The 12,834-nt window shown below is 44.6% G+C and overlaps 3 protein-coding genes and 1 long non-coding RNA gene across 4 annotated transcripts; 2 read left to right on the top strand and 2 right to left on the bottom strand.

The window, feature by feature from the left end:
• Positions 1-498: 498 nt before the first annotated feature.
• ltb4r2b (leukotriene B4 receptor 2b) lies at positions 499-4,594 on the top strand. Its single transcript, XM_076149308.1, has 5 exons — positions 499-705; positions 2,247-2,838; positions 3,117-3,317; positions 3,411-3,454; positions 3,745-4,594. Exons 2-5 carry the CDS (start codon positions 2,266-2,268, stop codon positions 3,995-3,997), a joined length of 1,071 nt encoding a protein of 356 aa, XP_076005423.1. The 5' UTR covers positions 499-705; positions 2,247-2,265; the 3' UTR covers positions 3,998-4,594.
• Positions 4,595-4,669: 75 nt separating this feature from the next.
• On the bottom strand, positions 4,670-5,697 carry LOC143000027 (uncharacterized). The gene is made up of 3 exons (XR_012963590.1): positions 5,568-5,697; positions 4,944-4,985; positions 4,670-4,857 (listed from the first exon to the last, which is right to left on the bottom strand). It is a non-coding gene; the product is annotated as an uncharacterized LOC143000027 (long non-coding RNA).
• Positions 5,698-6,276: 579 nt separating this feature from the next.
• Positions 6,277-9,065, top strand: sdr39u1 (short chain dehydrogenase/reductase family 39U, member 1). The gene is made up of 6 exons (XM_076148383.1): positions 6,277-6,404; positions 6,902-7,008; positions 7,112-7,194; positions 7,415-7,536; positions 7,662-7,814; positions 7,914-9,065. The coding sequence occupies exons 1-6, from the start codon at positions 6,389-6,391 to the stop codon at positions 8,339-8,341; spliced, it is 909 nt and encodes a 302-aa protein (XP_076004498.1). The 5' UTR covers positions 6,277-6,388; the 3' UTR covers positions 8,342-9,065.
• Positions 8,502-12,762, bottom strand: mettl17 (methyltransferase like 17). The gene is made up of 14 exons (XM_076148382.1): positions 12,446-12,762; positions 11,849-11,990; positions 11,624-11,770; positions 11,439-11,526; positions 11,153-11,234; positions 10,911-10,984; positions 10,732-10,826; positions 10,570-10,640; positions 10,368-10,475; positions 10,196-10,264; positions 9,963-10,013; positions 9,772-9,864; positions 9,375-9,562; positions 8,502-9,189 (listed from the first exon to the last, which is right to left on the bottom strand). The coding sequence occupies exons 1-14, from the start codon at positions 12,512-12,514 to the stop codon at positions 9,102-9,104; spliced, it is 1,365 nt and encodes a 454-aa protein (XP_076004497.1). The 5' UTR covers positions 12,515-12,762; the 3' UTR covers positions 8,502-9,101.
• Positions 12,763-12,834: the final 72 nt, after the last annotated feature.

The raw sequence follows: 12,834 nt of genomic DNA, 5'->3' as shown, positions 1-12,834 counted from the left end.
TCCAGCTTCAGTCGCTCTTCATGCTGCTCCACGCCGGAAACCAGCATTCCTGTTCGTGTCACAAACTTGTAAGGACTGGTGTGTGTGTTTGTGTGTGTATGTGTGTGTGTATATGTGTGTGTGTGTGTGTGTGTGTGTGAGTGTGTATGCGTGTTTGTGCTTGTGCTTCTGGGCTCCACATCCATGACACAGTGTAGCTTGTGCAAGTGATTGAGTCACCTATTCTCCACACCCTTAGATTACGAAACAGCTAGCAGTGAATGAAATGCGCCTGGGGACACATAAATATGGATTGTTGTACATTGCACAATGAAACACAAAATTTGTTTATAAAATGGCCAAAATGCACAATTTGTTGTGATAAAAATGCACGAGAAAGATTTCACCAGATGATCAGACATAGGGAGGAAAGTATTTACATATACCAGAGAGTGAGAGGGAGAAGACACGCCTCTTACACACACACACACACACACACACACACACACACACACACGCACACACACCTTCTCTTTCTAACCACAGCATGTTGCAGCGTGTGGGGAAGGTCTGACTTCAGTTTATTATGGACTGAGCTGACACACGCTGTGGCAAAAGGGAAGAGGACAGAGGACAGAGACGAGGAGAGAGCAGACAGCAGTGTCTGGATATCCGACACACACACACACACACACACACACAAGAGAGACATCACACACTGAAAAGGTCAGTCACTCTGCAACTTTCACCTGAATAGTTTATTGTCTGCATCCTTTTTTTCTAAATAATCATACATATTTGTTGTACAGTATTGTATTATAAATGCTTCCTTCCTTCCTTCCGTCTTTCCTCTCTGTTTGTCTTGTATATCATTCTAACTCCTGGGCTTATCATTTACACCTGAATGACCTATAAACTGAGGTGTTGCTTGTCTCTGTGTATCAGTGCTTTTACAACAGTTTGATGATTAATGTCGTATTTTACTGCTATGTGTGTTTTGAAATGACACAGTCCACTCTCTGCTTTGTTTCACACCGGTGGTGGACGGCATGTTGAGAGGACAGTGGCTGCAGGAAAAGTCTCTAGATTTATGAAGAAAGTCTTGATTGAAACAGCAAAACTGACAAAGGAAGGTCGAAACACTGAAATTGAACCTTTACTGTTAAAAGTGTGTAAATCCCTGGGGAGTCTGAAGATACAGAACAAAATATACAACTCTTTCTGTCTTTTACCCGACAGTATTACTATGTTGCCCAGGCTGCCCAGTGCTGTGTGAGTGTGTGTGTCTGTTCATTCCTTTGGAAGTCCTAATACTCTATTCTCTTATTTACGCTTGCAGTCACATAAACATATCACAGAAAATAAACAGTGAGCTCCAGGGGGACCAGAGCGGGGAAATTAGTCTTTATTCAGGAAATAAGGACTTGGGTTAACATGGGTTAATGTGGTTTGTCGGCGATCATGTCTTAATATGCTTTGCGGCTAATTGACTTTTCTCTGCAAGTGTCCTCTTCATCTGGACATTGTGAACAAGTCAGAGATTGAACTTTGTTTCCTGCATGTGTGAGTAGAATTAAATTAAACCTGTGGTTGTTTTAGGGTCAAAACTTTGACCTTGGCTGCTCCTTGATGTTGGAGATCACTGAAGATGAGGGTAAAAACCTCACAGTGAACGGAAGGATGTGGAAATCCTGCTCCTCTTGGATGGGGCATGGCTAATATTTGGCATGTTTTAGCACGCTGTGTGATTACTGAGCTATGCTGCTGGCTACAAAGCTGTCATGAATGCACCAGAGGCTCCGTCAGGATGGCACCCATCTGTTTTTACTGCAGACACGTCGTGTACCAGCAGAGAACAGAAACTTTTATATTTGGAAACATTTTCTGCCTCACACACGCACATATTTATATTTATATTATCACAGATTTCTACACTTTTGCCTAAAAGGCAGCTTTGAGCTGTTACTGAAGCAAAGCAGGTCAAGGGCAGAGTAAACTCAACAATGAGGCTCATACCAGAGAAGCCATGTTAGATAAACATAAACAATCTTGAAGTGGCTTTTTGAGGGCCATCAGTAGCCAAAACTCTATAAAACACATTTTCCACTTGGTTCTCAGATTAGATCTTTATCTCAGTTTATCTGGAACATAATGGAAAAGACAAAACATTCAATACCGACAGCAGATTGATACTAAAAAGAACCAAAAAGCTAAATGTTATAAACCAGATAAGCGCCATGTTGATATTATTTCCCTCTCATCCACAGAATCAAAGCTCATCCCAGTATGAGCAACATCAAACCGGTCACACAGACCCCAGCTGTCCCCAATCCAGAAGATGACAGCGTGGTCAGTAATGACTTCTCCACCAACTTGGGTGCCCTGATCCTGGGCTTGGTCTTCTTCCTGGGTGTCCCTGGCAACTTCTTCATCGTCTGGAGCATCCTGGCACGCATCCGGCAACGCTCCGTCACCACCATCCTCATCCTCAACCTGGCCTTCGCTGATGGCTCCCTCATGGCGCTCACCATCTTCTTCATTGTCTACCTCGCCAAGCAGTCGTGGATCTTTGGCAACCCCATGTGTAAAGTTTTGTTTTACCTGTGCAACGCCAACATGTACGCTTCCATCTTCCTGATCACGCTGATGAGCGCCCACAGGCTGGTGGTGGTGGTGTGGCCCATGAAGCTGTCCTCCAAGGTCACCAGGAAGGTCGTGCTCAGGGTGATCATAGGCATGTGGGCCATGGTAATGCTCATCGCCGTGCCCTCCCTGGTGTTTCGAAGCGTGGACGAGGATGTGGATGAGAGAAATAGAACCAGGCTGGTGTGTAAGCCCACACACAGCCTGGCACGATATGTAAGTGGACCCTTTATTCTGAAGTTACATGAAACAAACGCTAAAGTAAACCTAATTTAGAGGCTTTCAATTAGCTTTTCCTCTCTGTAACACTATCAAGGTCCTTAACCATTCCCATTTCAGATGAATATAACCATGTAGTCACACAAAAGAAATGTTTCTTCAACATACTCAAATGAATTCTCCTGGCACCTCGTCTTGCTGCGTCTTGACCTGACAGATCCATTCATGTCCATCTAATCATTACTGTGAGCACATCTGTTTCCTCCTGTGCACAGGTGAGGTTCCAGTACGCCCTGGAGACCGTGGCAGGGTTCATAATCCCCTATGCAGTCATCATAACCAGCTACGTCCTGATCCTCAGACGCCTGAGGCAGACCAAGTTCCGTCGGAAGGTTCGCAGTGAGAAACTCATCCTGGCTATCGTGGTGACGTTCGGCTTGTTCTGGCTTCCCTACCACATTGTCAACATGGTACAGGTGTGTGATGGCACATTCAACTGGTCACGTGCCACATCAAACTTCCTTTGTGTGTAATCTGACTGAACCCTGTGTGTGCGTTTGTCTGTCCAGGTGGCGGCAGAGTGGTACAGTGATGATTCACTAGTAAGAGAGAGGTGAGGTGTTTAACTTTTCAATCATCCTGGACATTCTTCACCGACATGAGGCTTGATAATTCAAGAGCATAAGAAGCGGATAAAAAGAGCAAGTGGCAGGAATTAAGAGATGTCAGAGTGAAATATAAACATTTGAACAAAGCCACATGATGTTTCACCACATCCTTCCATTCCTTGTATCCACATACATTGCTAATTAATTCTTTCCTATCCGGTGCTATGAATACGCATTGCTTGAAATGGACAACTGAAATACAAAATATAGATTCAAATGTTCCCCCCCTCTGCAGACTGGACCACATCTGGAGGTCTAGCCGTGTGGTGACCTCTTCTTTGGCCTTCATCAGCAGCTGTGCCAATCCCATCCTCTACACCTTTGCGGGGAAATCGTACATCAAGAAGAGCGGCTTTGCCTTCATGGCTCGGCTCTTTGAAGGAACGTCACAGGAGTACTCGGGAGCCAAAAGGGGCAAAGAGAGTGTGAGACTCAATCCTGACTCCACTGTAAGCACAGTGATCAGCAGTGTACAAAATGTGACATGAATGTCAGTGCATTCATTTGCTGGGAGTAAATTTAATGGTTTATGTAACCGCCTGTATATTTGAACTGTAAATAAAATAGATTGTAGCATAACACTGAAGATCCAATTTGCATAAATGCCATTTACTGCATTTCTGGACTGTGGGCTTAAGACATTTCAAGCCTTTGGAGCTGGACTCCATTAGGGCCCATATATGGACCAAGCTGTTGCTGTGCGTCATTACAATACGATCATTTGGCAGACGCTTTTATCCAAAGCGACTTACATTATATTACCACCCTTCGCAGAGGGGGGAGCAATTGAGGGTTCGGTGCCTTGCTCAGGGGCACCTTGGCAGGGACTCAAACCGGCAACCCTCCGGTTCTTAAGCGGAAGCTCTACCCACTCGACTACTGCCTCCCTACATAGGGAGTCAACTTCCAGTAACACCGTGATCACTTCAGACTTCCTGTCCAGATCAAATGCAGTCAACACTTGTAAATATTCCTAAAATGAGCATTTGTCCTCTCAAGTTTTTTTTATTCATTACAAATGTTGTATAATTTTCCTGCTCTGTACCTGCTTAACTGTTTAATAAAGTTGAAACATGGGAGACACAGATCAGCCGTCTTTTTTCTCCAGTTCAGATCACTGTACCACAAGTTTTAAGAATTAAACAGATAGAAGTATTCAGTTATCAGTCAGCTTTATTCCAATGGTTAGCATTTCACAAAAACTTCTCATTTAAGGACCTCATTTTACACAAAAGTGACATTACAGAATACCAAATTGCTCAGAGCTCTAGAGGAGATGAAGTACATCCTGCTCCATTCTTAACACATTCAGTAGACTGCAACCTTCCAGCAGCAGCGTTTCATTTACCTGAAAGGAACAAAAACAGTAAATTAATGTCAAATAACCTGAAAATATTTGAAACTACAACCAGGTGAGAATGTTTTAGAGCTTACCTGATGAGGAAGATGAAGAAATCCAGTCCTGGGCCAGCAAGCCTGCAAGAGAAATAAGTATTAAACCTTCCCTCTGCATGTGGCTCATCCTCACTAGGTGTGTGCGTGTGTGAAGTCAAACCCATCAGTGCAGTACATTTGTAATCACGAGGTTCAGGTGAAACACGGACTAGCAAAATCATCATTTATGGTTTGACTGATCACATGTTGGACTCGCGTGTTTTAGCGGCTTCACATATGGAAACAATCTAGCAAACAGCTCTGCACCTGCTTAACTAGAGAGAAGAGCGATCAGCTCCAAAGTTGCGGTATATTTAATACTTAGTTTAAAATAAGTACTTTCTAGTGTCGAATTCAATCCTTCTAAAGCGATTGCTCCATCAAATAGTCGAATTTCTTTATTAATTCCCAGCACCATCGTGATTCAGCATCCTGACCGCTAGAGTTTATACTTTTGGCAGGATTTGTTTTTTAATGAAACTCATGTCGGCCCATTAGCGCCAACCACGAGGTCTGTGGGAGCGTTTAAGCTGCGAGCTAACAGGAAGCCACAAAAAGCCACAAACAGCACGATATTTACACGTGATAAGCGGTAATTAATGTCAAATGTGAAGGGAATCTTACCGTGCAAAAGAATCCGAACACATGACGCCGCTCACCCGGCAGGCTGCGGTCTAGCCGACACTCTTGATCCGGGGGAATAGAACGCTGATGAGGCGGAGGGCTCGCTTATATCTGCTGCTAATCAAACCACGTGTTTGTTGTCCTCATGCAGCTTCCGGATCCTCACATCGCCGCAACACACAGAGCCACTTTAGAGGCGTTTACTTTCAATTATATTCAGTAAAAGTCCAATCCTAATTGGTTTGATACATTTTAGTTCTGGTCATAAAAATTTGACATTCTGAAGCAGTTTGTAATGTTATGCGACCTTCAGGCGCACTGGGAGTTTCTTGAAGCTTAATTTGATAACGAAATAAAAATGCACAATGGTTGATGAAATATAAAGCGACGTTTTACAGTGATTATAGAAGTATAACACACAGAGACAGACTCCCTGCGTGCGCTTTCCCCAAATTGAGCTCCAAATAATAAAAAAACCTACTTAATGTTTGCATCTATTAATTCAGTGACGCTTTGTTGCTGTGCATTTGCAGTTAAATCTAATATTTCAAATTTTTATACAAATGTGTCTCAAATATATGTCTAAATATCTGTAACAGATGAGAAGCTGCGTTTAAATAAATCTGTGGTAGAGTTCCACCTGTTATTTTATAACATTTTCCCCGGTAGCATTTAAACTACAAAACGACGTCCCTGTGTACGGCAAGCCGTTGGGTCTATAAAGGCAAACAACGAGACTCTCGCAGCAGCGGCGTACTCACCTGATCAACTGCAGCGACTCACAGTGATTTCATACCTTGCTTTGTCTCCGAGTTACTGAAATGAGAATATTAGTCGGTAAGTAGGTTTTGTCAATGTGCGAAGTAACGCAGGGAAAGCTTAATGTGATAGCTCGCTAGCTAAGGTTAGCCTCCATGTAATGCAAGCGTAGAGTGAATGACGGGCTGATTGAAGTGCGTTACATATGTAAGTCACTAATATGACTACAAAAATGTGTTTTGGCTCAGTAGTCCCTGGTTTCATTGTTGCTGAAGTCGTCAATAGTAATGTTCTAAGTGTCCTGTTTTATAAGCATGTCTCATACGCATGCGCACTCACAGTACAGCAAAAACTACTGAGAACCAAAATATGCAAACATCATACTTAATGTTTACAAATCATTATCAGTCTTTGATGTCCGTAACCGTAGGGCGCACAGATCCAGATCTTCATAAATACTGCAATACAAATTCAAATAAATTAATAATTCAAATACTCTGTACCTCATTTCTGTTTGTCTTCTGTTTGGTTTCTTGTGTATATGTGTGTATTTCTCTGCATTGTCCTGACTGAAGGAGGGGGGTCTGGCTTTGTGGGCCGTGAGCTGACTCGCCTGCTCAGAGTCAAAGGTCATGAGGTCACCCTGATCTCTCGCCAGCCTGGTCCTGGGAAGATAACATGGGTAAGACTCAGATTCATTTAGATCAACCACAATTGTGCAGGGATCAGAGTCATCTCTCTTCCTGGACCCACAAAACAGTTTTTCCTCCCATGTGTGCCTGCAGGGTGAGTTGGAGTCTGGTGGCCTCCCTGCATGCGATGGTGCAGTCAACCTGGCTGGAGAGAATATCTTAAACCCTCTGAGATGGTGAGAGCTTGAGGCGATTTCACTCAAGAACAAGATACAAAAAACGCTGCTGTTTCATTCTGACCACACACACATAATCTAAAAATACAGAGGAATATCTTCTGATAGCTTGTTTTGTCCAACCAATAGTCCTGAAAGTGTATGACTGTGGATGAATAATCTGTTTAGAATGAGAAACATTATGGGTTCCATCCCACTCAGCATGTATTTGTTGTTTTAGGTGGAATGAGAGCTATAAGAAGGACTTGTTCTCCAGCCGCATCGACACTACCAAAGCTCTGGCTGACGCGATCTCTGCCTCTCCCAGCCCCCCTCACTCCTGGGTCCTGGTGTCAGCTGTAGGTAAGTCTGTCAAAATGTCCATCCAACCATTTCTCAGTTAAAATAAAGCTGCATGTCTGCGACATTATAAACAGTATCTACTTATCTAATTGATCCAAGCGAACACAAACTGTATGACCCCGCAGCATGTTACCAGCCCAGTCTCACAGCTGAGTATACAGAAGACAGTGAGTGGACGCCCTTTGACCTCCTGTCCAGACTCGTGAAAGAGTGGGAGGCCGCTGCTCTTCTTCCTGAGAATGTGGCAACAACTACCAAACAAGTCATCGTCAGGCCTGGTGAGAGAGAGAGAGGGAGAGAGAAAGAGACTCTGCTGCAGTAAAGAGAGCCGCATGTGTGTGCCACAGGCTGACGTTGTTCCTACCTTTCTCCACCAGGGATAGTGCTGGGCCGTGATGGTGGTGCCATGAAGCAGATGATGCTGCCCTTTTGGCTCGGGCTCGGAGGCACCCTGGGGTCTGGAAGACAGCCGTTCCCCTGGATCCATGTGTCGGACCTGGCAGGGATCATCGCCGGCGCCCTGGAGACCCCTGCTGTTCCTCCTTCCCCTTCACCCCAAGTGCTCAACGGAGTCGCACCGGCTCTGAACACCAACCACGAGTTCACTAAAGAACTGGGCCGGATCCTGAATCGACCCACCATCTTACCCGTGCCTGGTTTTGCCCTGAATGCCATGCTGGGCTCTGAGAGGGCCATCCTCCTCACTCAGGGACAGAAGGTCATACCTAAGAACACTTTAGAGACTGGCTTTCAGTACAAGTACCCAGACCTGACCTCAGCCCTGAGAGAGATTGTTAGGAGATAACAGATGTCAGATGATGTCATTGAGACTGTATTTGATGTAAATTGTGTATTCAATGAGTGTGTGTTAAAGAACAACATAAAGAACACCGATGACTCAAATCAACATCTTTAGAAGAAATGGATGCAGTCTTTTACAATCACAGAGTATTTTTGTCAAACCCTCATTCTTTGCACCAGAATGAAAGTGCAGCACCATAAGTAGAGTTTATTTAGCACATGACTGAGTGATGAGTGTGCTGTGATCTCGCAGTAGCAGAAAGAACAGGGCAAGACGTCCAGGCCGCCGCTGTCAGTGATGTGGGTCCTTCGGCTAAACATTGTCTTATTTACCTCCAACATGATCAGTGCAGGATAATTCCTCTGTCATAATCACATTCATCAGAAAATTATAGAGGAAATCAAAGGGATTCAATTATGAATGACATATTTATCATCATTGAAGAATGACTGTCGGATGTTGTGATAAGGTTTCATCTGCTTCAGGGGCGGTGCTGGGATGTGGGGCTTTAAAGTTGTTCCTCTCCATCTAGCTCAACTTGTCTTTTTAACATATATACATCAAAATACTAAGAGCAGAATTTCTCAAACATTTAGGAGACAGTCAGCTTGTTTCAAAGACACAGTATGTATGATTGTTTGACAATAAAGCCGGGTGTGACTTTCTATTGTCGTATTCCAGTAACTGATCTGATGTGTGTCTCGTCCTTAAGAGTTTAGGGTTTGTTCCATTGTTTCAAAAGTGTAAAATGTGTATTTATCAGCTACTCGTCAGTCTGGATTTCCTCCTTTTGCTCAATGATTGGCAGTTGATCTCCCCAGTCTCTGCTTCGGGCGCAGCGGTAGACGTCCCTGATGGAAGAACAGATAATATGTTAACATCTTCAGTCAGACACAGGGAAGCCATGGCTGGAGGAATCTGTAAATAAATAGGATATAAACTCAATAATCTGCAAGACATCACCTGAAAGTGAAACCTAAACATGCCGGCAACTTCAGTTATAACATTAAGATGATTCCCACATCCTCCCCGTTACCTGCTGTGCTTCCGTGCCGTCACTATCACGTGGTGCAGCTGTCCGTCTGGGCAGCACAGTCGACAGTGAACGTGTCGGGATCTCTTCAGCACCGGCGCCACCAGCCTGGCCCAGTCCACAGTTCCTGGATCTGCTCCAGCACGGCTCAGAATCACGTAGCTGAACCTCTCTGTCATCCCATGGGCTTGCTGAGAAGAAGAGGATTGAAAAGGTATCGGTTAGTGCTGTTTTCATTTAATCAGCTCATATTTTGAACCCTCGTTTGCAATAATTTAACAAAATACAGCTGTAGAGATGTCATTTTCTGGCTCCGTGGTAACTTCGATCAGGATGTTGACTATTTGTTTGATTTTGATTTGAAATGCGGACAAAAGCATAACCCAGAGTTTAGTCTCACCCCAGGCAGAGGCAGAGGGTGATAGGTCTGGATGAAGTTGCAGGGGAGAGGAGGCTTGCTGACCAGTTTGGGACACTGCAGTTCATGAGGACACTAGAAACAGTATAGAACAAAAGACTTCATGTCATACGCCTGTGGCTCATTGGACATATGGCTGCACTGTGTGTAGAGCAGATAGGATGTGACCATACCGGGGCAAACACGGACGCTGGGCGGGGGTCGTGCACAGCCTTCTCTTGTTTCTGCAGACAGACAGACAGACAGACAGACAGAGTCATTATTCATTCACACGGCGCTGTGACTGCCCTCTGCTGGATGTTAAGATGAATGCAACTTAGCAGTACCAAATTTTATGTTTTCATGCACAGGAAAAAAAAAAACAAAAAAAAAACAGAATCCAATTTATTCCATTTCATCCATTTACCATTAATAAAGTCTCTCTGGCATCCATTATCATCTGATGACCCTCTTTGGTCCCATTTTCAATCAGAATCTGTAACATAAAATGCAAATATAAAATCAAATATATTCACAAATGCTGGAGAGGAGACCCTGATGGCACAGAGACAACAGAGCCTCATATAGAATCCACTCACCAGATACGAGCTGGTCTTCCTCCACAGCGTGAACACGGCGTCTTCTCGCTCTCTGGCGCTTCGGAGCTCTGAGAGGCTGAAAGCTGCTACGACCAGGTCAAACTGCACCTGAAAGCACAAACACACACACACTGTCAGGACTTTACATGTGAGGTTTGCCTGAGGCGTCTGTCAGTGGCGCAAACAGAGAGAGACGATTCACCTTAGGAGAGACCGGCAGGAACTGACGGAAATACACCTGCTTCATGTGAGGCTCAGCGCTTTCATCATCACCTGACCAACAACACAGACACATGTCAATAAGCCAACAAGGAAATAGCATTAAGTAAGCCTGAAGTGTGTGTGTATCTGTGTGGGTGTGTACCTTTGAGTAGTCGCTCTGCCAGGTCGTTCATGGGCGAGGAGATGTCCACACACACCATCTCCTTCAGGGTGTCTCCCCAAAAAGAGTGTGACGCCCTGTGGGAGAACAACAAAGACTCTGAGCTGAATTCATGCTCTCATCATTCACACAAATACGTTGGCGCTGAGCAGGACACTGACCAGGCCACCGATCCAAGGCCCGACCCGAAGTCCAGCAGGGTCTGAGGGGAAAATGTCGGGTCTCTCTTCTTTATCTGGACAGATTGAAAAGGAAATGACGTTTATGTGGTTTAGAGGTGAACATGGTAGAAGTGAAAGAGCTCTGAATTTAAAGCGGAGAGGTGGAAAGGTGCGACTTTGAGTTGTCCAGTTGAATGGCTGGTTCACATATGAAGAATGTTGATGCAATCCCGTGTTCATACCTCATTCAGAGCTCTCCTCACTGCAGCGTAGCCCCCAGCCAGCCGGGCCGCCATGTACACCACACCGAGCTCCTCATCAAACCTGACGCACAGAAACTCAGATCATTAGACTTTCTATTCCTTAAATTAAGTGAAATTAAGAGCAAATATGAGTACTCCCGTTTAGAATCCACTGATAGTCTCCTTACCTCAGTGGCTCTCTAACTTTTTGAACCAAGAAACGAAACATCCAAGTACAATTCTTATTATTCTTTCCAAACATTTCCAGAGTAAATGAAGGCCTCACTTCTGCGGAGTCCAGCGGTATGTGGTTCTCTTGAGCTCTGACAGGACTTTCCTCCTGATTTGGTCTTCCACCGCCTGTTCGTCGCTATCTGCAATGTAAAGCACGTGCACGTTTCTCCAGCATGCCCCTGCACTCCATTACCTCTTTGTAGCTATCAGACATTCGGCCATGATTCAGTCACCCACCTCTATTCTCCATGGCTTTCTCCCACAGCTCTTTCTCCAGGCCCATGGCTTTCTGCCGCAGTTTCAAATCTTCCACGGCTCTTTTCCGGCTCCACAGGAAGTTGGTGAGGCTGAGCGCGCGCTGCTTCAGGTGTTTCACTCGAGCTCCTGAGTGATAAAGAGACACACAGCATTTGTACGCAGACACACCTGATGATCCTGTCAAATATCAATATCTGTACGTACCATGAATGATTGACAGTGCAGCTGTCTGGAGTTCCTCAGGTAAGCGCACCATTTTCAGGTTGACGCCGCCCGGGAGCTTCCTGTGTGAGGCTCCGTTTGGGCGATCCACCTGCGACTGTGGGTGAGCTGCTGCACTCATCGCCTGCAAACAACAACACATTAAATAAAACAACATGTTCAATCTCTTAAAGCAGCAGCATCTCAAAGAGTGTCTTTGTAAATACTCTCTCTCTGTTTATTATCCAGTATTACATATATGACATCACAAAAACAGATTCTTATTGATCATTTAAAAAGATGTAGTCAGTCTCATCAGTCTGAGACAATAACATAGGTGAGATGTAGCTTCCGTTATTATCTACAGTATTTACATGCGAATATCCGTCAATTCAAATCAACATATAGTCCACAATGCAGCTCGGTGTTGAGCAAATACATGTATGGTTATAAACTAATCTTGTTGGGACAAAAGTAATTGTAGTTATTTAATCCAGTTCAGTTAGTTTCTGACAGTGTGTGTGTGTGTGTGTGTGTGTGTGTGTGTGTGTGTGTGAGTGTGTTTGACCTCCAATGCCGCCCATATTCATCCCCACTCACCCGGCATGTGGCTCTCACCAACACCGCCTTCTGACAGAGGAGATACGCAGCGCAGCCCCGTGACGTCATGTCTCCTGGAGGGTCGCTATGGCGCTCTAACAAGATTTAATTTGGTTCGAAAAATTACAGAAAAACATCTCAGCGTCCAGCATCCGCGAACACGTTCATAATCATCCAGGTCCTTCAGCAAAATAAGTCCGTCCATCGCGTGGGGCGGAACGTTTGACACAGCAGTTACGTTCCACCCGTTGCTGTACAAAGAGGGTTCACTCTGCCCTGAAGTCTGCCTAAGGGCCAACATTTATGTATATTTTACGTGTTTGATTGTTTCATTTTAGGATTATGTGAAGTACATAAACACAAGATACAAAACTGTGTTAGATTGAGTA

The sequence above is a fragment of the Genypterus blacodes genome, unplaced genomic scaffold, assembly GCF_046128005.1.
Source record: "Genypterus blacodes isolate CSIRO-AG114 ecotype Tasmania unplaced genomic scaffold, CSIRO-AGI_Gbla_v1 ptg000005l_1, whole genome shotgun sequence".
In the NCBI taxonomy this organism is placed as follows: domain Eukaryota; kingdom Metazoa; phylum Chordata; class Actinopteri; order Ophidiiformes; family Ophidiidae; genus Genypterus; species Genypterus blacodes.
The sequence above is the reverse complement of the archived record's forward strand: the minus strand, read 5'-3'. Positions and strand labels throughout refer to the sequence as shown.